At 38.1% G+C, this 25,119-nt stretch overlaps 1 protein-coding gene across 4 annotated transcripts in view; it reads left to right on the top strand.

Annotated features, from left to right (window-relative positions):
• LOC148059805 (ERC protein 2) overlaps positions 1-25,119 on the top strand; it is a 155,205-nt gene that overhangs the window by 42,848 nt on the left and 87,238 nt on the right. For all 4 annotated transcript variants that reach the window (XR_015709376.1, XM_087781052.1, XM_087781050.1 and 1 more), the window contains exons 8-12: positions 137-274; positions 4,972-5,151; positions 9,497-9,532; positions 10,500-10,693; positions 19,619-19,679. Coding sequence is in view for 3 of the 4 variants with exons in the window: in XM_087781052.1 (XP_087637178.1) it covers positions 137-274; positions 4,972-5,151; positions 9,497-9,532; positions 10,500-10,693; positions 19,619-19,679 (609 nt within the window). In the remaining variant the exon portion in view is untranslated. The remainder of the gene's footprint in view (positions 1-136; positions 275-4,971; positions 5,152-9,496; positions 9,533-10,499; positions 10,694-19,618; positions 19,680-25,119) is intronic.

Genomic DNA, 25,119 nt, shown 5'->3' on the forward strand with positions numbered 1-25,119 from the left:
GATGATTTTGGGTGGTGGTTTTGTAAGACGGCTCTGGTATTTACATCTACAACTATTTTCTTCCACAGAGTTGGTATGTTTTTTTTTCTGAATACCCATTGTATCTTGAATTTGTTTGTTGTCTCTGTCCTTCCAGATAGATAACTTGTTGGAGCAGTTGAAGGATAAGGACAAACAAGTGGCCGGCTTAAGGGAGAGGGTCCAGGGTCTACAAACGGACTCCAGCAACACCGACACGGCCCTCACAACACTGGAGGAAGCACTGTCCGAAAAGGTAACGGATCACTGAACAATCCACTTCCTTGTCTTTGGAGATTCCAGTCTCCAACACCTTCATTCCTCATTCACTCAATCCATTAAAAATGAATGGTTGTCTACTTCTTCTTAAACTTTGTACGTCCATTTCTTAACACAACCTTTTGCAAGATCATGATAAAAGACAAGTCTGCGCTGAATTGAAGAGGTTGCTCTTTTATTTTCCCAAAGAAGAAGAAAAGTCCCACCACTTGGTTGTTAATGGTCTGGAAATATTTAACCATTGAGGCACACTGTTTTATCAGGAAGCAGGTAAATGGGCTAAGGTTTAATAAAGTTGCACAGCTTCCTATGACTCACTGTCATGATTTTATAGACCTTGGACCACACCAGATGAATCTCGAGGTTCCTCGGAGAAGGGAGGTCCGAGGTGAACGCAGAGAGAGGATTAGTTCCTGTCTCTAGCCTCGCATGGGGAGGAAATGATGCATTGAACAAGAAGGATAAAAGTTTGGAAACGAGGAGGGATGGATAAACGGAAACAAAGAAGAGCTGATTGAAGAGGTGGTCCCAGAATATGCAAAGAGAAAAGGTCAAGGAATGTTGGGGAGGAATCCAAGATGAAAAATAGTAACTTCTGCAAGACATTTGAAAGGAGATAGAAAACAGAGCAAGAAAAAGGACATACATTCAAACATGGATCAAACGAGTGGAAAATCAGACATAGATAACGAGGAGACAGTTGGACATGTGATTTCTCAAAACTTACTGGAGTGTTTGCCTTGGATAAAGTCTATATAGACACCCATGTCTTAAAATATGATAGATTTAACCATTTGTAGGTCAGGGTCTGAGGACATTAAAGAGAGTCCAGTGAAAATCTTGATTCTGGCAAATGTGATGCATTATCTTTGCTTTGCCATTAAGTCAAGTTTTATACATATTCTTCCTTTAAATAATTGTTTCCTCTCTTATACAAACCCACCGTTTATGAATTGGGTCGTGCATGTTGTCCAGTTTTCCTGACAGACTTCTTACTGGAAAGATTTGTTGTATATGGTGCCGTTTCGTGATGTCAAAACCCAGTTTATACACTGTTACTTTGAACTGACTGGATTCATTTCAGAGTCACTCCATCTTACTCGGCCTTGTTTCATGTTTCAAGCATTTTGCCAGCACACATTTGTTGGTATTGGAGTAAAAAAAAAGAAAAAGTTTTTGTGAGAAGCTTAAAAATGAGTTCCATTGTTTGCTTGATCTGTGTGTAGCAGTGATGGAAGCTGGTTTACATTCTATCTGCGGTGGGCAGGTCAGGATATAAGCTTCCATTCAAAACATCTGGGGGTATCCAGTTGTTGTCATGGGTGTTGCTGTTCAGCTTGGTCCCAGGCTTGTAGTTATCATATGCATTTAACTACTGAAAATTATTTGGTAATGTGTAGAAAGGGCCTGAATGGAGCAAAGAACAGTATCCTATGTGAGGGAAATATCATCCATAAGAGTAAAATAACTTTTTCAAATGCTTAGAAAAATATAGTGGGGACACAGTTTTGAAGCGAGTTAGATAAGGGGCACTGAAAAGGTAACTTCCTTGGACTTTTGTTGGTTGTGTTATCTTATCGAAACTCCAAAACACTTCAATGCAAAATCTTATACATGTTAGTTATGGTGTTTTGTTGTTTACAATCAACCTACTGTGTTGTTTTAGAAAAGGAAGAAGTTTGTGGGTACTAACCTGTATTAGATTACAGATAACTTCAGTGATTCCTTAGGAAAATTCCTTTGGAAAATGTGGGATTTATTAAAGAATTAGATACAGATGAAGACGCACAAAGTGCAATATCTACTTTCCATTACTGGACCTTCATTGGGCCTTATCTGGTCAACAGCTGATCTTGGATGGGGAAGTCACTGACTGTGAACCCCCCTAGAGTATTTATTTTAATGTTTTGTTTCCGTGTTAGTGTAGAAAACTGTTGATGTGTTCCATTTAATGAAATCTAATTCATCATATTCCCAAAATACTTGTTTAATGAAATATTTTTTTCGCATCATCTCTTACTTTTGATCCACTATTTGCAATTTTTTTTTAGGCCGACGGAGAGCATCAAAACACATTTTTAATAAAAGTATTTTCAAAACATTCTGTCATCAAAGCTGACTGTTACTAGTGCAGACAGACTTGGAATGGATGGCATAATGGCACAATAAACTGTATATCCTTTTTCTGTGTTCGGCCCATCTGTTTACCCAAAAACCACTTCTGACACAGCCTACATATAATTTAGCAGTGATGAGGAGAATGTTGGCGAGCTCTTCAGACTTTGTGGTCAACACAGGGTGTGTGTAATGTGTTTACAAGAGTGTGTGTGTGTGTTGCTAATCACACACCCTGTCACAAACCTGCTCTTGGAGCCAGTCGCTGGCCACAGTCCTATGGTTCTAATTAACAGGCCAGGGCAGACTGCCCGTGTTGAGCCTCAACTATGTGTGTGTTTTTGTCTCAGATGTTGTGTGCGTGTGTGCTCGTGTGGTGTTTACTTGTGCACCACGCTTCAGGTTTTATTATCACACTCTGGACTCCTTCAGCCAAACATCGCAGGGATACTCATAATGTTGGGGAAACACCAGAAACCTGTTCGACCTGAGCTCTGGTGTCTTGCTCTTTCCACTGTGTCCCTCTGCTTGCTCTCCGCTGAACTGTGCCAGGGCCAGTTAGTGGGTGTATTTGTCCAATTACCCGGAGGTTTAAAACTGCCAATCATGCGGTGATGCCACATTGTAAAGCTACATTCACGAGTCGTGCCATTTGCCAGAATAAACACCTGAATAAACACTTTGATAGAACCCTGATTCCGCACATAAACACGCACATATTCACCTCGACACAAGCCCTGCTCCTCGGACCTGTGCAGCCATGTTATCCTTTTAGCTGAGCCGCAACTTTACCGATTGAAAAAAAGTCATTTGTGAGAAAGAGGAGAAGCCCTGAGAGAGGTACTCCATAAGCATCCAGGTTTAGTTTAATGGCCTTACAGAGCAGTCTGAATGTGATCTATAATTCTGTCCGATCCATTTACTATAAATCTGTCTCCCTCCATCCTCATTCTGCTCCATCTATCTTTCCCTGACCTGCTATTATTTATCATGGCAATATTTATGACGGACATTTATAACTTTTTCTCCTGGCAATCTCTGCAAACTTGCAATCAGTCAGAAACAGCCCTGAAATTTCCAATAATGATAGTAATGTTTTATTTCTCTAAAGGTCTGTGACACCTCGTAGTTATTCAGGAAGGTATGCCAAGATCTTGACGACATCTGGAAAGTGCACGGCAATGACACAATTTCTTAAAAAACATGATTCTGGCGGCCACTCAGAGAGTTTAAAAAACCGTGCTCTTTGTCTACAAATCAATCTGTGGCTTCGAGCCCAAGTACACTTGTGCCATATGAACCTTCTAGGACCCTCACAACATCTGTGGTGAGCTTACTGGTGGTCCCAAGTGTAAGAACATTCATGCAACACAAACTTGGAAGCATCTCTCAGACGATATTAGACAAGCTCTGGCTCTGACCTTTTTTTTTTTGTTTCAAGGTTTTGCTAAAAATTGTTCCTTCTGTTCTGCTTTATTAAGATTTTTTTTAATGTTGCGATACTCTATGCACGCATGAATTTGTGACAGTTTAGAATTCTTAATTCAGGGTGACAAACTTTTGTCCCTTGGGCCAAATTCAGCCCACCAGCGGATTTTAAATTGGCCTGCAAGAAATGTTCTATTGTACATGGAAAAACGGGATCACCTCTATTTTAAACTTTGTTTGGTAATACAAAAATGTCTTTCTATAGAAATACTTAATGCTGAAATGAGTATTTACAAGACTGCTATTGCCTTCTTTTCAAGATCGTCTTGGCCAAGACACAGGAGAGCATGAGACCAAGGCACACAACAATCGTACACACAAGATTTACACAATAAATTTATTTGAAGAACATTAGCATCACATGCGTTGACTTTTACGTCATTAATATACCTCTGTGGAGTGGACTGTAAGAAGGGCTCTCAATGCTTGTCATATGTTTCAACAGTGGAATAAATAATAGCAATAATCTCTGAACCTTATCTTAACTTAAACATTGGCTTCTTCATAGGTCACCATATCGACATGAACTCTAATCTACTTTGATTTAGAAATAATGACCACCGAGAAAATGACTTGACTGTCAAGTCTCAAACGAGACCGAAACCACACATTTGTGGTCTGAGACCAAGACAAGTCTCAAACTAAAACTCTACCGCTTAGACATCCAGCTATAGACGGTTAATTGTGTAGACATGTTGTTGTATAGCTGTGTCCAACATGTGGCCCCATGCTAGGTAACGCCAGTAAGCCCAGCGGTCTTCTCAAACCGAATATATGCACCAACGTTACTCACGGAGTTTGACATACACAGTCAGATCATAGAGAGTTCAGTAGTCCACAATTATGTGTTCCTCCAATCCAACAAAGCCACGATGGTGTCTGTCTAACGTTTGCTATTATGACTTCTGCTTCTCCGCAATATGGCTGGTGGTTTCTCTATAATGTCACTCGGTCGATTTTCCATGTTCAAAGCCGAAAGACCACAGCTAGGGTCGAGACCCGACGAAGGACTCGTCAGTCGGGCCAGAGACGATTTTCTGTGTCTCTGACCAATTTATTTTCCCTCAACAGGAGCGTGTGATTGAAAACCTACGAGAACAGAAAGAAAGGGAGGAAAAGTTTCAGCACGAGGAGATGGAGAGACTCCGGAAGGAGAACCAGGAGCTGAGGGACAAACTATTCGCCATCCAGCCTCCAAGAATATTGCAACCTGCAAGCCCCACACCGACTCACCCGAGGCTTGAAGGAGAGGTTCGTCCTTTTCCAGCTAGTTTGGATGTATATGGGTTCTTGCATATGGGGGCGCCCTGGATTATAAGGTCCATTAAGCAAAATATAAAAAGCAGAATAATTCATAAAAAAATGCTTTCATACCTGTTCAGTTGTAACACGTGAAAAACAAAAACAAAAAACGTTGGCGTGATCAAAAAACTCCCAAAATGTTATATAACGTAAATTAGAAGACAATACACTCATTTGTTGATTCTTTCCTCTTCCACAAATCGAGTTAAAATGTTGGAGAGTGGGATAATCACCCGGTGCTGTTTCCACGTCTCAAGCGCAGCTCACAGTTTATCTTTGAACACCCTGTTGACACCAATATCTACGGGAGTTATTGACTTAATCCACTTGGAATGATTGCAAGCGTGTTTGTGCTAAGCGTGTTGTTATAGTAACGGTTTGTATCGTGAGAGTGGCGAGGTCAAAGTTGAGCTTCTGGAGCCAGTGTGTTGTGTGTTGTGTTGTGTGTTTTGATGGTGATCTGCACGGCAGGAACAAACTCTGAGTTGTTAAATGAAGTCAGGAACACTCATTATAACGTCTTATTCTAGTCCTTACCACAACAACAGTGGACATTACTGTCCGACCGTAATTTTTGACAAATAATTTTGGCAAGAAAGTCATATTTTTTGAAAATGAAATGCTTTAAGGTGCGCCTTATAGTACATCTTACTTGCATAGTATACTTCTGCACAAACACCTCTTTGAATATTTTCAATGACTTCTCTGCACTGATCCACCACAGCATCAACCTCGAGTAATTCCAGCCTCTTACCTACCTGCTAGCATCCACAAGAAATTCCATAATTCCACAGTCAAAGACCTGCCTACTCTTTGTCCCATAGGATAAAGGGATGAATTTAAAGAGTGATTTATTGAGGTAAAATATCCCTCTATCCCTGTACGGGTGCCAAAAGAGAGGCCTTGCTCTATTTTCTTTTCCCTCTTTCTGTCTCCCAGGCTTACAAGCCAGAACAGACTCTCATCCTGCCAGAATTTATGAGAATGTTTTCTTTTATACACGTAAAAAGCATACACACATCTCATTCCTGTGAAATTATATTTTGTTGAACGTTGAAGCGGCACCACATGAAAGGGCGCCGGGCTCAATGAATCTTTGTAGCAGGCTTACACACACAGCGACAGGAGTGTTGCCATAATTAGACAACGCTGTGCAGTATAAAGCAGTCATACCTGTTATGTAAACTTACTGATTATCAGAATGACAGATGAGGGTTTGAGATTTCATGTGAGTGATGTTGGTTTAAATGCCTCTGCAAAACAATAGTTCTGATTGAACGCTGGAGAAACATGAGCATGATTTTAAAAGATGCATTTTTCAGTGTAAAGATTATAAAATACTTTACTCTTTTATGTGCCAGACCAATAAAACCTATTTGTTTGAGTCTTCCAAGGCAGAAGTCCTTTTGCACCGCAGACCGATTTATTGTCTGCATTATTTCCACGGAGCAGGCTCCAGATAAAAAGAAGCTCAAATAAAAGTGTCATGACCGGCAAACAAAAACAAAGGTTTTAATGCATGAAAAATACATCTCAGCATAACGCTGAGTCAGCAGGAATCCTTGACCGGAATCTCAACAACATGATGATCCCATTTAAAGTTTATGTTTAACTAATTTTTGCTAGTTCAAAGGCTTATCATTTTTATTAAAGTTGACCAAAAAGACAACATGATACGTCAAGACTCAGTCTATTGTTTCCTTGGAGGAAAATGTGATCGTAAAAAAAACTGAAACGCATTTTAGATGGATAAAATCAACCCAACATTAATTAAATTTAGATTTTTTTTTTTAATGATTCCTTTGCCACGTTGTATAAATTGCATAAGAAAAGGGATAAAGTGTCGAATACATTAAAACACTACATTAAACAGAATGCAATGGGGATTTTTCTCTTCCGTCAGATTAAAGGCAAAGATGATGGATATTTAAACGACTTGGAATATTTTCTTAAAAATACTTTTAAAATCAAGTGGATGGATTCCATTGAAGGATCATGGCTCTCCTAAAAGGTCAATGTCTATGTCAGATGCAACCCTTTGTGTCAATGGAGTTTCCCAAATTCTTGACCTGCTGCAACAAGTAGAATTAAGGAGGACGGTGGATTGTGTTGCAACAGATGAGGATGAGATTGAGGATTTAGATGTCATCAGGTTTTGTTTGCTTGTCTAATCCAATGATTAAATGGATTTAATAATAAATGTAATGGGAGACCAGCAATGTTGCTCATATTTCCTAAGATGGTAACTGATAAGAAACTGGATGACACAATGATAATGTTATTCATCGATCTTCTTATTATTGACATTAAAGCAGACTTATTTCAGGGAATTGATTGTATTTATATTTTTTTATCATCTGAACCTCGTTTAGTGTTTTAAAAGCAGTTGTCTAAAGCCACACAAGTCAGAAACAGAACCTTAAAAACCTTCCCAAATCCAGATTGAACGCATGAATCATTTGCAACAAATTATCAACATTCCTGAAAAATCCCTTTGAAGAAATCTGTTGTTGGGTTAGTTTGCTCACCAAAAAGACGTGAGGGTCAAATAGTCTCTTTGGTGGAAGTAATAACCAACAGTAAGTTACATTAAAAGTCCTCCCCAGTCTAAACAGTATCTCATGTAAACCTTGTTAGGGAGCAGATGTGCACATTATTGCCTCGGTCGAGCGTTTTATCTTGACCTCAGATTCCTGTCGGCATCGCAGCATCCTCAGCCTCTTCCCATAAAACTGTATTTGTTGATCTCAGGGTTAATAACCAACTTCTGGAACCAAACACTGGCGCTTCAAAGGGGGGAAGAAACGATAAAGGAATACAGACACTGACCTCTCTGAAGCAGGTGGTCTTAAATCAGCAAGCCTGAACTCCACCTCTGTTGCCTTTTAGGGTTTTTTCCCAGGCACTTTGGTATTTTTGAAGGGGGCAACTGTCACATGTTCTTTCTCATTCTCTTCTATTCCTGGTTAACGGCCTTCCCTGACCATCTCCTTGCACTTGGGTGACATACGACGGCTGACAGGTTTGATGCATTGCTCGAGTTCGGTACATGTTATTAACACTCGGAATAATGTTTGAAGCCTGGACCTGAAAGGTAACCACTGCTGTTGTCTCAGGTTCAAGGGTGACACGGATCTGTCACTGTTATTGCCCCAGCTAGCCAAACGGGGTTGCATAAAAGTGAATTCAAAATGAAAAAGGGGTTTTGTAACGAGTAGGTTGTTGAAAGCCTGAGGTCAAATTCATATCTAACTTTTCTACACTTTATCTTTTAAGCTCAATGGTATCTTTTAATGTACTTACAATCACACAGTGACAAGAAAAATACTCATAGAGCGTCAACCTCTAACAAGATTCTCTTATCCATCAATTTGGGATTAAGCTACATTTATTTTATCCATTCGCTCGATTGACTTCACACCACAAACTCTTTGTAGATCCGGATGGTAATCTTTAACTACTTTATGTTTGGCAATTTTATTGAATTTTTAGAGTTTTTGTGAGTGGGTTAGGAAATGTGTGGAAGGATGTTTGAGATGGACGGTGTTGGCGTCATAACAGATAATCTAAACATGAATTTAAGCCTAAATTATTATGTGTTGGCTTGGAATGATGTGAACGCGTCAAGATAAGGTGAACAATGGCTTTTAAAAAAAAAATAAAGGCTGATAACTGCTGTAGTCGAAATCATAGGTCATCAGATTAGATATAAAGTTAGTTGTATAAAGTCCAAGTAGCTGAAAAGCTACACGATAATCAATTGCTCAGTTTGTGCATGTGCACTCGATGATGTTTAAACAAGTGACCTCAGTTGTCTCAACAATTTTAAGCAAGTCACAAACACAGCCGTCTGAAAACTGAAACTACAGTCTTGAGTGAAAAATATGTGAACCTCCTGTGGGATGTTGTTCTGAGAAGAATCAATCAATGCAGTTTAAAACTGTTTTTTTTCCCCTTTTAATCTTCAATTTTATTTTGTAATTCTAGCCATAACTTCGAGCAAAGTAATACTGTAAGGATAACGACGGAACTCCAGAACTCTTGAAATGTTCCCAGAGGACGTAATGATAGATTATAACCACAGAAAAAAGGAAGAAGCGGGACCAGAGGGTTGTAAAGGGATGAGAGCGGATGCGGGAACATATTGGTCATGCTTCAGGGATATTGAGACCCGAGTCACACATTCAGGTTCTGGTTTTATTGCTACATTTCCATGTGTCCCCACATATCCCCTATTTTACTTTTATTTATTGTGAAATCAAAATCTAATTTCTCCCTTTTACAATCACTTTAGATTCCGGTCAAGGCTGATCTTCCACTGACCCTTACGGTAAGTTTTTTTCCCTGTCAGCCTCTGCTTGTGTTTGGCTCCTTTAACCCTTGAGGAAGTCAAGACTCTAAAGTTTTCCTTTTTCATTTAGTTTTCTTTCCCCTGCAGTTTTTTCTTTTGGTTCCATTGACTCCCATGATAATACATATTTCGACGTTCTATAATCATGACCGGTTATAATGCTTTTAACATTGTAGAACTGGATGCATCTATCGATTTCCAAAAAAATAAAACGTTTTATGTTTTTATCATTAATCATTAATCATCCCACTCAACCACCAGATGGAACAAGAGATAATTAGAATAACATTTTTATCCAGATTTATACCGAAAAACGGGTTTTATGACAGAAAATGCAAATATATATTGTCGATGAGTTGAAGTTGGGGAAATTATCTTCTACGTTGTAATTAAAGAAAATAAAGGAATAAACAACATTAACATACACAAGTTTCATCATTATTTCTACCCTTTTTACAATAAACTGCAGAATTAAAAAAATAAATGTATATTCAAATAAAATTCATAAAAACTGTTATGATGAATTTCCATTTGTCATTGTCATCACCTTATCCTATATTTTAACAATACTTTATATATAGGGTGAGATCTGAAGTTATTGAAATGATATGCGTGTTAAACTTGAATTAGTTAAATACAAAATATTTGGCCATTTATGGTCCCAACAATATTCAATGAATTGTGTTAATTCATGTGAATAAATGTGAGCCTGGTGTATAAGCCTTGGAAGTTAGAACTAGATCTTAGATTTTAACTAGCTTTGACATAAGTATAACAAAATATTCTTAAAAATTTTTTTTTTGCTTTTTTACAAATGGCGTAAAAAACATGATTTAAATATATATATTTAAAAAACGTTATATCAGGGGTTAGATCTGAAATTTGTGAAATTATATATGTTAAACCTGAATTAAATAAATACAAATTTTTTAAGATTGTCTCCAAGGCCCCGAACAAGGACGCGGCGTCGCCTAAAAGCACCGACATCACGGACCGTCTCCGGCTCCTGGAGCAGGAAGTGGCTCGCTATCGGGAGGAATCTGGGAAGTCGCAGGCCGAGGTGGAGCGACTAATGGCTGCGCTGAGAGACGCCGAGAAGGAGAGACACTGCAAAGAGAAGAAGATTGTTGATCTTGAAAGGTGAGTTCAGTGATAACATTGCGGTGGCATTCTCATCCATCATCAGACACCCGGCCGGGGCGACCCTCAAGAGCCGCCGACTTTCTTCGTAATATCTTGATTCGGCCATAAGTGCTCCATTTGTTCATACTAGATATACATCCATCTACGTTGTCCTCCTAGCACTTGAAACCACTTCCATACATATATATATATATATATATCCATTCCTGCTGGACTTACACAGCAGTAAAGTGTGTGGAACTTTTTCACTTGTTTACTCTAATGTGTTACCGTTTGTGTTTGTGTAACCACGTTTGCAGACCAGGGTGAGTAGACTCTAAAGTGTGTCTGTTTGTTAACTTCACTTTTCACCGTCGGCTCATGCATCATGCTGTGACTGTTTCTTTCCAAGGAATAATTTGTAATTTTAGGGGTCTTTGGGCTTTGAATATTAGTCCCAAGGTGCCCCCATTTGAAAACCCCGCGTGGGCTGTAAATGTCTACAACTGTAAACAGTAAAAAATAACCCAAAAAAAAGAAGTGGTTGGATGAAAATGACAGCATGTTGCCATCGTGAGTGGTCCCCGTCCCCCTCATCTCATCTGTGTGGTGCATCTCATTCACTCTCTGCATGTGCTTCATTCACGCTGCACAGGAAGTGAGCGTGTGACTGTTTGAGTTTGGGATTGCCAGGCAACCAGCCAGAGACATGTCAGCAGGAGGTGGAGTTAGCGAGCCAGACACTGGCTGTTTATACTGCTCCATTTATTACCGGCCCAGTGCTGCTCAATTATCATCATGATTTATGGTATGGCATGGGCACATCGGCGGTTGTTAATGCCAGATGTATTTTTATATTTTCATGAATAAAAAGGTATGAAGAGTAACGTCAAGCATGAATGACACAAGAACATAATAAATTGTTGTCGTATATATTCTCTCCGGATGTTTAAGACGGAGCGTCATGAATTTAAAAGCGTGTAAACATCTCAGAAGTAAATCTTGGCACCATCGGATGTGTGAAATCTATGTTCTCAATGGAAGGGTTTGAATGAATGAGGAGCATGTCCTGGATCCAGCAATTTTCCCAAAAGTTTACAGACTCTCCACACTAGAGTGGAAACTATCAAATTAGTCTCCTTCGTTATTGCATTTTAATATACAGTCAGAGTTCTAAAACAACGACGTGAAGTTTGACATGTGCAACACATTTTCATCTAATTTGAAAAAACAATCTTACAGTGTTTCCTGGTCAAACAATGCTAAAGATTTAGGGTTTCTAGTGAGCAAGTACAGTGTGTTATCAGTGTCAAGTCGGGAGTTTATGAGTTTTTGTATTTTTTTTGGACTAAAAATTATATTTTATTATATGTTAAATGCATTAAAAATTTTGAATTAAGAAAAATATATGACTCATTAAAAAACACCTTCTTTCTTGGCTTATCTTCCCTGCTTTATAGTTCACACATTTTTTACCTTTAGCCGACGTAAATGCTCCTCTCCGTCATTCTTTCAGCAATTCATTTTCTGTCTTCAATTCATCTTATCTGCGCCTGCCTTCTCATTAGTGTCAAGCAGTCACTCCTATCAGTTTGACCCCTTTCCTCTGGTCACTACCTGTGGGTCAGAGGTCACGTGCGGGTCAGCAGGCGGGTTATCAATGGAGAATCGGCCGCGGTCGACTGCCACTCCGAACACAGAGAGCAAATTCATAGCCATACGAGCAAAGAGCACAAGACGTTAAAGATGCCTTTGGTAGATAGAAATGTCCAAAACAAACCTTGACTTGAAACACATTTTCAAACTATAGTGATCAGATAACACGGCAAGTGCTTCGTCAGTCAACAAGTGTCTGTTAAATAGTTACTTAGGAAAACAATCAAATGGCCTTTTGACCACTAAGGAGGGTAAATTGAATCAAAAACATCTGGAAATGAATAGTTTTTTGGAACTAGAAAATGTTTCTCTTGTTGGTCAATATGGTGCAGGCATGTCCAACACATGATTCAACCAGACAATGTAAAATACACTTTTTAAAATTGGTTGAAAAAGTGTTGATGCTAATTCCTTAACACAAAACTGTTAACTTCACAATAGTTTGAGACACTCTTAATATAATATATCTTAACTAGAGAGTATTGTTTAGAATTTATCTAATACCAGTGACTGATTCTTGTGAATCGTTGCTAAAACGGTGTCCAAAATGGTGTTTAACGTAAAGAAAAAATGTTGTTTACAAACTATACTTTTTTGTATTTTCTATACGTCAATTGCTACAGACTTTTGAGGGACCGTTTTAGGTATTATTTTGGAGGTTTTGCCTCGTGAGTTTTGATGCCAGGTCAGTTACACTGTGAATCACCAACAAGACTATTTTATTTTAGACAAAAAATTCTCTTCTTACTTCTCTCCACATCTCTCATTCCTTTTATTATCTCTCATCTCCCACCGTCTCAGGCAGAAACCTGAAGCAAAACCAGACTCAACTTTTACAAGAACTAATTTCCATGTCACTGTAGCTCATTGTTATTCGCTAGGACGTGTCTTTCCTGTCTCTTATTTCAACTGTAAGGGTTTGAGATAATTGTTACGGTTTGAAGTTCTAAATTGAATTGAAAAGAAAATATTCTAGAAAAATGACAAGATGAGTCACCAAAATCGTCAAAATATAATTATCAGTCAAAGCAAAGCTTGATGCTTAAGTGTCAAAAATAAAAAGTAAAAACATGAAAAATACAGAAATAAATGGATCAATGCAAACTGAAATAATAAATAAGGAAAAATATCAATTATTTCTGAACCAAATTTCCATCATTGGATTTTGGAACAATAACAATTCTATCAAATAACCTGACTTCCTTAAGAAGATAGATCACGGTAGGTTCAAGGTTTGAGTGATTTATGGCACCGATGTGTGGGCCAAATCTTCACAACACCTCCCTAACATTCCACCTCCGACACGCGGTCGGGAGAATGAATGATAATCACAGAATATAAAGTTTATCTAGCTTGTTGAAACGAGAAGTGAGCCAAGAAAACTCTGTCTGTAAAACATAAACAAATAAAAACGCATAAAGTTTATGTCTGGAAATATAGCAGCGTGTCATTATCGCGCAAGTCATCAGAACAAGATTTCGAATTTGCCTTCACTTCCTTGTTTCAAACAAGTAAAGCAACGCCACTGTGGGTTTTTTAATCACTGCCCTCACCGACAAGCTTATATTTAAAATGTCATTTAATTTATTGGGTTGTTTTTCTGGATTGTGCAATAACCGCTAGAAGGAAAAGCTTGAGAACAGCTCCAGAAAGATGTGGCAGGGTCATTGTTTTCTTTGATTCAATGAGGATAGAAATCTGATGTTACATAATTTTTTCCATCCAGTGGTCGGTGACCTTTTTCACCGTTCCTAGGTGCACTTCCATTGACCTGAAATTGGAAATACAGTTAACAGAAAGCCTCCAGATTTAAAAACCATTCTCGTAATTTGCGATGAGATTTGATGCTTGAAGTGATACGTGAGATCTTTCGCTTTACGGCCAACTTTCCTACACATTTTCGAGATTACATAAAAAGTTTGCAGGTCATCCTGGCTGGTAATTAAGTCATCTACTATTAAACAAAAACCTCCTGGAGTCCTGGAAAGCCATCTGAGGAAGGGAAACCACATTTTATCACTCATTAGACTCAGCAGTATCTTTTTTACTGCGTATCCCTCGCCATGCCGCTGGGATAACAATTGAACCTGGGAAGCGCAGTCTTACTTTTCCCAGCTCTTCTAGCCAAGTCTGTCTTGGAGGCATTCCCAAGCCAGAATGGAGATGTAATCTCTCCATCGGTTTCATGGCCAACTTAGCGGTCTCCTCTCAACCGGACATGCGATGGAAACTCTCCAACGATGAGCTGGTTGATGTCGATCATCTCCGTCATTCATGTCCAAATCATGGATTGGGGGCCAATTGTGGCCCTTAAGTAGATTCCTTGCGGTCCAGGAATCCAAACCTGCAACTTATTTAACCTGATGATTTAAAATGCACCTTTTAAAAAAAACAACCCACTAACTGAAGATGTTAATTCATACTGAATGAGATTCACGCTTTGTGTTGCTCTGATTAAAGGTATATCAGAAGTATATTATTGGTATGACGTCATGTGATCAAATGAGGCCCCCCCTTCCAAAAGAGTTTGGGTAATAGTCGTCAAGTAGAAGAAAGTTCGTCTTCAACGTCATATCTTTTGTTTTCTTAATATCTAGTGCTATACAACGTGGTTAAAGTGATAATTCACCCAAAACTCCAACTTCACTTATTTTCCTTTTAAGAGTAATAGACAAAAATGTTTGTTCATTTTATTGTAGCGACTGGAGCTCAGTTGTCTTTATCTTCATCTTCCTCCAATAAGACAAACTTAAGAACATCCAAATATATCCATATTGCTCGTCTGTAACGTCCATCTTGTATTGAAGCCTTGACAAGAGGAATTGCTCTGTAAAAAAGTCTATATTTTAAAGCTTTTTTGTAGCAGAAGTTTAAATAATAACAAGCGATACAGACAGGAAGTACTCCGGGTTAATATCCCAAGTGCTTACGCAGACCATAACAAACAATACACAGTTAAAAATACATACGATTTTAAACACTTTAAAAGCCCAAGACAACACAGTGACAAACATAGCCACCCCAAGATAATCAGAGAAAAGCCTGCACAAATAAGAACGTCTTAAGATGCTTCATGAAGGAGTCAGTAGACTCCACCAAACGCAGAGGGAGAGGAAGATCATTCCATAAGTAGCATAAATATTTCTTTATTGTGTTAAGATCATATAGTCATGCTAAGCAAATAAAAAAATTAAAAAAATGTTCACAACATTTTGCTTTAATTCGTTATATTTTACAACTATCAACAATGACTTTCAATTCCTTCTTGCACATCCTTTTTGTAAACTTGTTGATGCTCTGATAGTTTTCGCAGCCATATGGAGGCTCCACTTTGCATACTAAATCATCCTTCTATTCCTTCTATATTCCTGAGCCGGTGTGGAATTTAAGGGGGGGTTGTTTCCACAGCTCAGCTGGGAGTGTTTGCGCTATAAGTGTGTCAGCATTTCACTGTGTTTTGAGAAAACACACGTCGAATTTAGGGAATTGGTCGAAAAAATGGTATAGCTGGTAGGAAATAAAAGCTAGAAAAATATTCATAAACTCTTATGGCCACAATTAAAGTCCAGATGTTGAAAAGCATCAATCTTCTGAAGGTTTACTCGCGCTTAGTAATGCACACACCAGCGTCCAAACCTTTGTATATAATATCTCTCTGTGAAAGATGTTTATTAATAGTGAGATGCTTTTGTTTTCATATTTGCAGATGTCCAGGCAGTTTAAATCTTCGTAGCGAATGGACTCTGACTACAGAGAGAGAGCATGAAACCGAGCAAATACACAATATGACACACATGGAAGCGAAGAATGTGACGAATATTGACGTTTCTGCTAAATGAGACAAATGGGATTTTTGTCCAAATATTTTACGTTTGGCACGGAGTGGTCGTTTTGCTACCGCAAACTAAACAAAAAGTAACTTCATGCATGTAGGTGATTATCAGTCTGCCAGGATGAAAAGTCGGAGCGGAGGCTTGATATGTAAACAATCTCACGAGACGCTACTATTTTCTTGGCTCTATGACAATTCAATACGTCCACCAGGAAGGTTTTTGCAATTTCAGCTGTTAGCAAAGATGCTAATATTTTTGGACATGATATTGTTCATTTGACTTTTGGTGGATTTCGGAAGGTTTTTATAAAACTACATACAATCATTTTAATAATTCAACTTTCATGTGACAGTATTAATATAACTTTTGTTATTGTTAGTGCATTGTTTTAGGGTTACTACATGCTAAAGTTTTATCAATGGGTTACAAATGGTTTTGCCTTCTGTCATTTAAGTTGATTGATTATGTTTTTTTGTTTGTTTTTACATTGAAAAGTTATCTGAAGTGAGTTAAATGGTTTTTGCTTTTTGTTTTATTGCTTTTTATAGTTGATGGTTTTTTTTCTTGGCCTTTAATTCAATGATGATATAAATATGATGTTACATAATTTTTCCAGCCGTAATCCTTGACCGTCGGTCTCGCATTGCCGACATTAGCGTTCACGATTTAATGTCTGTGTAATTGCGCAACTATAACAAATGTGAAGGGAAAGTTGGCCTAAACTTTAAAACCTTTATAATTTAGGAAGAAGGCAAACAAGGATGTTGGTAATTGAACCTCATGGTTCTTTTTCTGTTGTTTATTCTTTGTCAGCCTGTGCACAAAAGATGTAGATTTACAACAGATTTTGGTTTCAATCGATTCTAATCCAGAAAGTAAAGTTGGGTCTATAGTGTAAGTAGCAACAGAAGGCTTCTAAATTATACTGAGAAGATTTTCCAGATGGGCCTAAACTGAATATTTTAAGGTAATATAAGGTCACTAGAATGCACAAAAATATGTTGTTGTTAGATCAAGAGTATTATTTTTCTATCTTCTCAAGTTTCCATCATAGATGCACGTCCGACCGTTCACTCTTATCCTTGAATGAACCTTCTCAGACGTTGTCTGGTCCTCCTGTGGGGTCGACCTTTGAAAGTAAATCCAATTGAGATCACTTCTGCCCCCATTCGTGCGGTTACTCGGAACAGTTGGTGAGTTTTTCTGCTATTTAATAAAATGAGGATGAGACGGGGATTATCGGGAGGCATCCTGAGTGTACCTCAGAAATTATGCAATGGGAGTCGCATGGATTTGGGACTCCAGTTTTCATCTTTTGTGATTTAAAAACCTTTAACGGCCTCATTGCCATAATATCAATGAGAGAGGAGAGCAAATTTTGATAACCAGTACTGTATATTAAATTAATAAAAACAAGTATGAAATTCAACTGTAAAACCTAGTTGTCGATCAAACTACCACGATGAGTTTCCGACTCCAGACAGTGGTCTTGCACTTAACCCGTCTCCCAGGCCTCAATTAAGATCCGCATGGCACTTAAACTTGCAACCATCTGTTACATTAGCCAAGTCCTTTTGGAGTGAACCGCTGCTGCCAAAATGTAATTCTTGAAAAACAGGCAGAAGGAAAGATCCACAAGGTAAAAACACAGCTGGGTTTTTACAGCCAGGAATAAAACTGAGCTGCTTGTATTGGAAGGCGGATGTGTTGAAGGCTCCAGGTGTAGGAAGTGAGCGGAAGAGAAAAAAAAATGGTGTCAGTTTAGCTGCCCTACATTTGTCATTTGCTTGAATACAATAAAACAAAAAAAAGGCTGCACTAAGGAATTGAAACGGAAGACCTTAATCTCAGATTAAGACAAACCCTCAATAATAGAGATGAAGTACCTGGATGTAGATAGTTTTGATTCATTGACACTTAAAAACATGTTTATAAGTACTTTTAGTTTGTGAATGTGTATGACACATGGAAAAAAAACATCATATTCACAAGATAATAAGATTAAAAAATAAAATAAAATCAGATGAGTCTACTTCACTTTCGAGGACCGGTATATATTCACTTAAAAATCAGCCAACACTGAACATGCTCTTACCACAAATACACAACATTAACTCTCAGACACAAGTTGAAATGTGTAATGTATTTTTAGGTTTGCTCCCCATCACTCAAAATCAGACGCACACAAACTTTCTAATAGCAGCGACGGCAAATATTTATCCATATGTGAGGCCTGCTTGTAGCTTTGACCCCGAGTAAACACGCCAGTGCCGATGTGGAATAATAATGTGGCACATTTATGCAGCTGTGTGTGTGTTTGTGTGTGTGTGTGTGTCATGGGAAAAGCATATGTCATGTCTGGCACCCACATATCTATATGTGTGTATATAAGTAACCACTTCTCATTTGTGATCATTACATATATACATTTAACGCACAAATATTTAATCTGCTTTCATGTTTCTTTTCTTTCTTCATTTTCATTTCTAGTTCTTTGCAGTTACTTGCATCTGTGCCTGCATATGTTTGTGTTTTCTCCATGAAGGATTTATGAACCGCCGCCTCACCTTTATCTGTCAAGTCTTGTCTTGTTTCGTGCTTTCATGTTGCCAAGAGAATTTACCTTTGGTTTTTATTGTGGATGAACTTTTCTTTTCTTTTTTTTTGATCAATTGTTTGATGACGTTAAGATGGTGGACATTGAAAGGGGTCAACAAACATCTGCAACCAAGACCCCATAAGTCAAGATCTTCATGAAAAAGAAATGTTTCAATAGAATATACATTTAAATTATATAATTGAATTCTGAGACAAGGAATTGGCCAAACTTTCCCAAGGTCACCTGTGTTCTATTGTCAGTTTTGATCCGTCAGTATTATTTTAGGTTACATTTTGTCAATTGTAACAGACTGAGTGGTTTTCTGGCAGTATTATTTCAAGACACAATTTTGTCAGAACAACAAACTGGTTTGCTTGTTCTCAGTTTCTTATAATTGACAAAATGTAGCCTCAAAATAATACTGAGTGACATTCTGCCAGTAATATTTTGTGGCTATATCTTATCAATTGTAACAGATTCTGTTGTGATCTGCCAGTAATATTTTGGGGCCATATTTTGTCAAATGTTACGGACTGAGTTGCATTTTGGTCAGTAATATTTTGGGGCTAAACTTTGTCAAATGTTACAGACTGAGTTGCGTTCTGGCAGTTATATTTTGGGCAGCATTAGGGGCTTTTCCCTTCGTGTTGCCGTGTGTTAAACATGTTGGCCTACACAGTAAATAACTTTTGTGTTGTGTGTGAAGTGTTGTGCTTTCATCAACCCGGCATCTGAAAAAACATTACATTTCTTTATCGTTGTATTTTCACTATCATCTTTCACGTCAGAAAAAAACCTACCAAATGTCTCCATTATAACTGCTTTTAACCACATTATTCTCTTTTTGTTCTAAAGGCAAATCAGGTCTCCCAATATCCAGAAGCAGATTGATGTACATCCACACACCTTATCACAGGTTGGAATATATATATGTGTGTGTGTGTCTGTGTCTGTGCATCTTACTTGTGACTGTCAATCTTTGTCATCTTCTTACCTTTCATGGCTGCCTTGGAGTTTCCCCTGTTGTGAACACATAATTCAAAGATGATTTCCAGAAGTATATATTCTTCTTCTCCTGATTCTACTGTTTCTTTTTGTCCTCCGACACACTCTCTGTATAATTACGCTCCGACAGAGGAAGCCTGCCCTCTCTCAGTGAATCTCACAAACAAGTGTAAGTGGAAGAGACAGATATTTAATCCAGGAGAAATCCACTCCGTACACCAGAAGTAAGAAGCAGCGTAATGGCTCAGATGGGAATAGTAGTCGACTTATTCGACGCTGAAAAGGTTTGTGTCCAGGTTTTTGATAAATGAAGTGATGGGATTTGTGCAGTTGTGTTGCTCCTGTGGGTGTCGTCATGAGTGTCAGGTGTTTTTCTTGACATCGTGTGCATCCATGCCTGGACACTGTGTAGTGGAAGTGTTCGTACACTGTTCACCTTCATACCAGGGGATTCCCATGTGGCCGATAAAGAGCAGAACACCTCCCTGTGCCGCTCTGCCAAATGGATCCAGGGTTTGTTTTTGGTATTTAGCTCTTTATTTTCAGTGTGCTGGCAAAGGCGCATCCAACATCCCATTTCCTCTTGCAAAATGAGCACAAATGGCTCACATTAAAACAGTCATGGCCAGGACACGGAAGGCATGTGTATGTGTGGAGATACATGGGAACAAAGATGAAGTCTCCATCATTGCTACGCTAAAAGATAAACAAAGATATTTGCCTATTTTCATTCATTTTATAGTGCCTTTGTATTGCAGCATCTCAGTGCTGCAGATGATTCATGTGAACGGTGAACATTTGGGGATTCAGGTGTCAAACTGAAATAGTATGTGTGAAGCTCCTCCTCTGGTCTCATGAGGGATATTTTACGAAAGCATTTTTTCCACGTCAAGATCCCCTAAAATGTGAATGATGAATGTGAACAAGAGAAGTCTGGAGAGTCACACATTGAATTGGCACCCAAAGTATTTATTCTTATTTTAACTTCATTCATTTCTTCATGCCAGATCCACCATGTGATATATTTAAATTACCTAAATGTAGTATGTTTCAAATAGAGTGCAAGTGTTTAATTCAATTTCTCAATGAATGATACAACATGTGTCAATATAAAAAAGATTGATAGATTTAAGTAATTCGCGCCTTCATAAGACATTATAATGCATTTATGAGACGATATAGGAGATGTATTGAAGTTGTAATTACAATGTAACTACATAAAACAAAACATTCTCAAAAGGTGTTCAAATCAAGATATTTTTAATGACAATATTTTCAGGAATAACATTCTATGACATTTGGAAAAGAAATAAAGAGAAATAAGCAAACTACAGTATTAAAATATTATTACAAAAACTTTAAATAGCATTCCGAAACAATGTTCAAACTAACAATACAGCAGTTTCAATTACAATGTTATTACAAATAGCATATTTTATTCCGAAAAGATGTTCAAATCAACTGAATAAAGTTTTGTAATGTGATTAAAAATAATAATATTACAGTCTTAAAAATCAACAGTACAGTATTTGTTATTATGTTATGCAAATACTATATACAACATCCCAGAAAAGACGTTTAAATTAGCTAATACAGTATTTATAATTACCATGTTATTACAAATAATAAAAACTACATCCTGTAAAGACGTTTAAATTAGCTGAATACAGTATTTGTTACTACCATGTTAAATTAGCTGAATACAGTATTTGTTACTACCATTTTAATTAAAATAATATATACTACATCCGGAAAAGACGTTTATATTTGCTGAATACAGTATTTGTTACTACCATGGTAATTAAAATAATTTATACTACATCCTGAAAAGACATGTAAATGAACTGAATACAGTATTTGTTACTGCCATGTTATTAAAAATAATGTATTTTGAATCCTTAAAAGACATCTAAATTAGCTCATACAGTATATGTAACTACCATGTTATTACAAAAAATATACACTTACTAACAACTTAAAGCTCTTAACATCCACCAATTCTAATACTTCATAAAGCTTGAAATAAGTTGACAAACATGATAATTAACTTAATTATTATTAATTAAATCGAAACTACTTCTAGTAAGTCTTATAAATGCAATATAATGTCTTGTGAATGTGTTTGTAATGCTTTACAAATCTTTCTTACCAAAAACATTTTGCAGGTCATAAAAAGTATTGTAATTTTAAGGCGAGCTATTGTAGAGCTTCATTTTATGATTGTGAATTATGTTCATTGTGACATACGGGCTTTTAGTTTGGTCAGGGCAAAGGTCACAGTAAGCAGATATCGAATATTACCCAAAAGATATCTGTCACAACTTAAATATGTAAATCATCAGCGTTTCCCAAGCTCTGCAATTACCATATGGCGTTAAATCAAAGCAAAGAAGCCGTAAGATTGATCTCCCCTCCACATGTTTCAGACCCGTGTTTATGCTGATGCTCATAGATAAATCACTGTATATTTAATATTGTTTTCTTTTTGCTGTGAGATTATTTGCTTAGCTTTATGTTTCTCTCTTTCCCTCGGCCCGGGCTCTCCGTTTATCTGCGGCTCCATCAGGAACATTGCACGCTCCGAGGGTAAATACAAACAAACACAGGCTTTCCCACATCTCTTCTGGTCCAACAAAGTTTATGTGGGACGGAGAGATATCATCTCTCGCCGCTTCATCGTCTCCATCGCGCCACGCTGCACTTCCCAAACACAGAGAAAACACACATCGGAAACGTTCACTTGGAGGCTTCACACAAGCCTTTGTTTCTCTTTCATCTCCAGCAAGACCAACTCTGCAGCCGACACTCGGGATCAGATTGCTTTTTAATCTAGGCTGCGTTAAAGAGACATCAATGCAAACAGATGCTCGGGGACATTTCCGTCTTTCCTGGAAAGTGAAATTAAACCGAAACACTCCTTACTCTAAGTATTCCTTAATTTTTCTCATACAAAAACATTTTAAAGTACAAATCAGGGCACCTTGAATTTGGACTAGACTTTTGTGACGCAAAATCTCTAATAACCTTTTTACCAAAGGTCAAGAAAGGTTTAGAGGTCGATGGAAACTCTAACCTTAGGTGTCTGTGGTTGTTTGTGTCTGAATGCCATAAAACAAGCTGGTGACTTGTTCAAGGTGTCCCGAGCCTCTCGCCCGATCTAGCTGGGATTCAAGTCTCTACTCTTCAAGTCTCTAATGAATGTTCTATGAATCATAACAATATTATTCACTTTCTGTGTGGAGAGAGCTCAAGCGTAGGTCCCCGTTCTCAAATGTTCAACTCCTGCGTTGTCTCTGGGTCAAAGTGACCCGAAGGCCTGAAAAACATATGTGTTTGTGGTCTCCCTTGCATTGCCTCTGGGTACAAGTGAACGACCTCCCTGGCTTCCAGAAATACATATGCTGGGGAGGTACTTCATCTTGACCCAGAGACAACACAAGGGATACCACAAACACATTAGTTTTTAGGCCACTAGGTCAACTTGATTCAGAGATATTACGTTGGCATTAATGTGAGTGTGCTGCAAAAAAGTACTGCCGCCATCTGACCCATAGATCTCCTTGCTATCAATGGCATTCACAATGATATAAGTGATATTGTTTTTTGTTTTTTTTAATAATAGAGGTGTGAGAAAATATCAATGCAAAGATTTTTTGGTAAATCATTTTCACTAAAGTAAACTTAAAGTTGAAAAATATTTTTATCCCATTTTTTAGACTTTTCTTTTGTGGTTTTTATTTATTTTATTAAGTGTGAGTAAAATATAGTAATACATGTATTTTATTTACAAATAATTACTTTCTGGCTGAGAGATCCCAATAGATCCCGGTGATGACTGAGGATTAGAGGATACAGTCGACTCATGTGGTCTGAAAATTCTCGGGCGATGGTCCATACATATTGATGTTCCTTCAGTATCGCAATGTAATGTTACATTGTGCACACACACCACTAATAAATAATATGGTGGTATTGGGGTAAAAAAAAGATAGTTTTCTTTGCTCTATCACAATGAGATATTCCATTCAAAAGCTAGTTCAGGAATCCAGGGGTCAGATCGCCAACAAACCCTTTGAAAATTCACGTGGTAGATTCACTTCAAATGAATCCATGGAGCAAAATGTGAAATTTGTGCTGGCATCACATCAAGAGGATAAGTGTTTCTGTACAGGTGTTAAAAAAACGGTCCCAGTTTTCCTCTGAGCCGTTTCCAATCCTAAAATGATGCCTTTTTGGGGAAATAGGTGTCGACTGCTGCTGTAGAGTCAATTATCTCCACGTTTGTTCCAGCTATCTGTATCTCCTCCACTCTCTACCTGCTCTCTCCATCCCCGAGCGCCAGCAATATTCTCCTGTTACTAATAAAACTCCCAAAGCACACACGTGTATAGACACACACACACCGGCAGACACAGAATTCTGGTTATGTTTCAACCAGGATCTCAGCAGCATCTCTGCGGGGTGTGAGTGTGTGTGTGTGTGCGCATACGTGTTCCTGTCTGTTGGGGTGGAGTCATTCCAGCACTTGTTGATTCTGGTGCATCAAGTTACTGCCTGTCTGTCACCTCCAATTACTGGCCTGGACTGCTGACGCACACAGCCGGCCTCTATGTGTGTGTGTGCGGGTGTGTGTCGCTCACCTCCAGCTGTGGCACGCTGACGTGACGAGCCACAAGTTTCCGCTTGTGATTTGGCTGACTCGGCGCTATTTTTTCGACCAGCACAGGAGGAAACCCTGTTGCCGACGTCCCGATAAGAATCGCTGAATTTGTTAACAAATTCACCTTTTTTATTTTTTTATTTGATGTAAACACGGCGTAATTAGAACTGGCGTGGGCCTTTTTTTTTCGGGAAACCACCGCCACAGAGTTTCACCAACATTGGTTCAGTCTTAAACCAATAATTTGTCTGCGAAGCTCAACCAGTCAAAACCGTAAACGCTGGAGTCAAAATGATTGAGTCTGGAGTTTTACTGGCTTTTTCACAATATGCAGCAGCTGTTTCCGTGAATGAATAGTTTGTCGTGAGAGGCAATGACACATTGGAACACGTCCGCCAGCGACTGTTCATCCATCACAGGGAAGGAAGTCTGTCATTTTCCCAGTTTCTCACCGCTCTTCGTACGCAGTTTGTAGTTTGTCCAGTGCGTTTATTATGTCCATGGACTGTTACAACAAAATATATCATATTTGAAATCATTCTTTGTGGATTTCTTGTAGAAAATCCTCTTCAAGTAAATGATCAAATTTGTCTGATACTTCTCTCATTGCGATGCTTGGTTTACCAATACTTTTTCTTTTTCTTGCGTTTAAAATATAATAATAATAAAATATATAAATGGAAAGATAGAT

The sequence above is a fragment of the Callionymus lyra genome, chromosome 19 (assembly GCF_982586985.1).
Source record: "Callionymus lyra chromosome 19, fCalLyr1.hap1.1, whole genome shotgun sequence".
Taxonomy (NCBI): domain Eukaryota; kingdom Metazoa; phylum Chordata; class Actinopteri; order Syngnathiformes; family Callionymidae; genus Callionymus; species Callionymus lyra.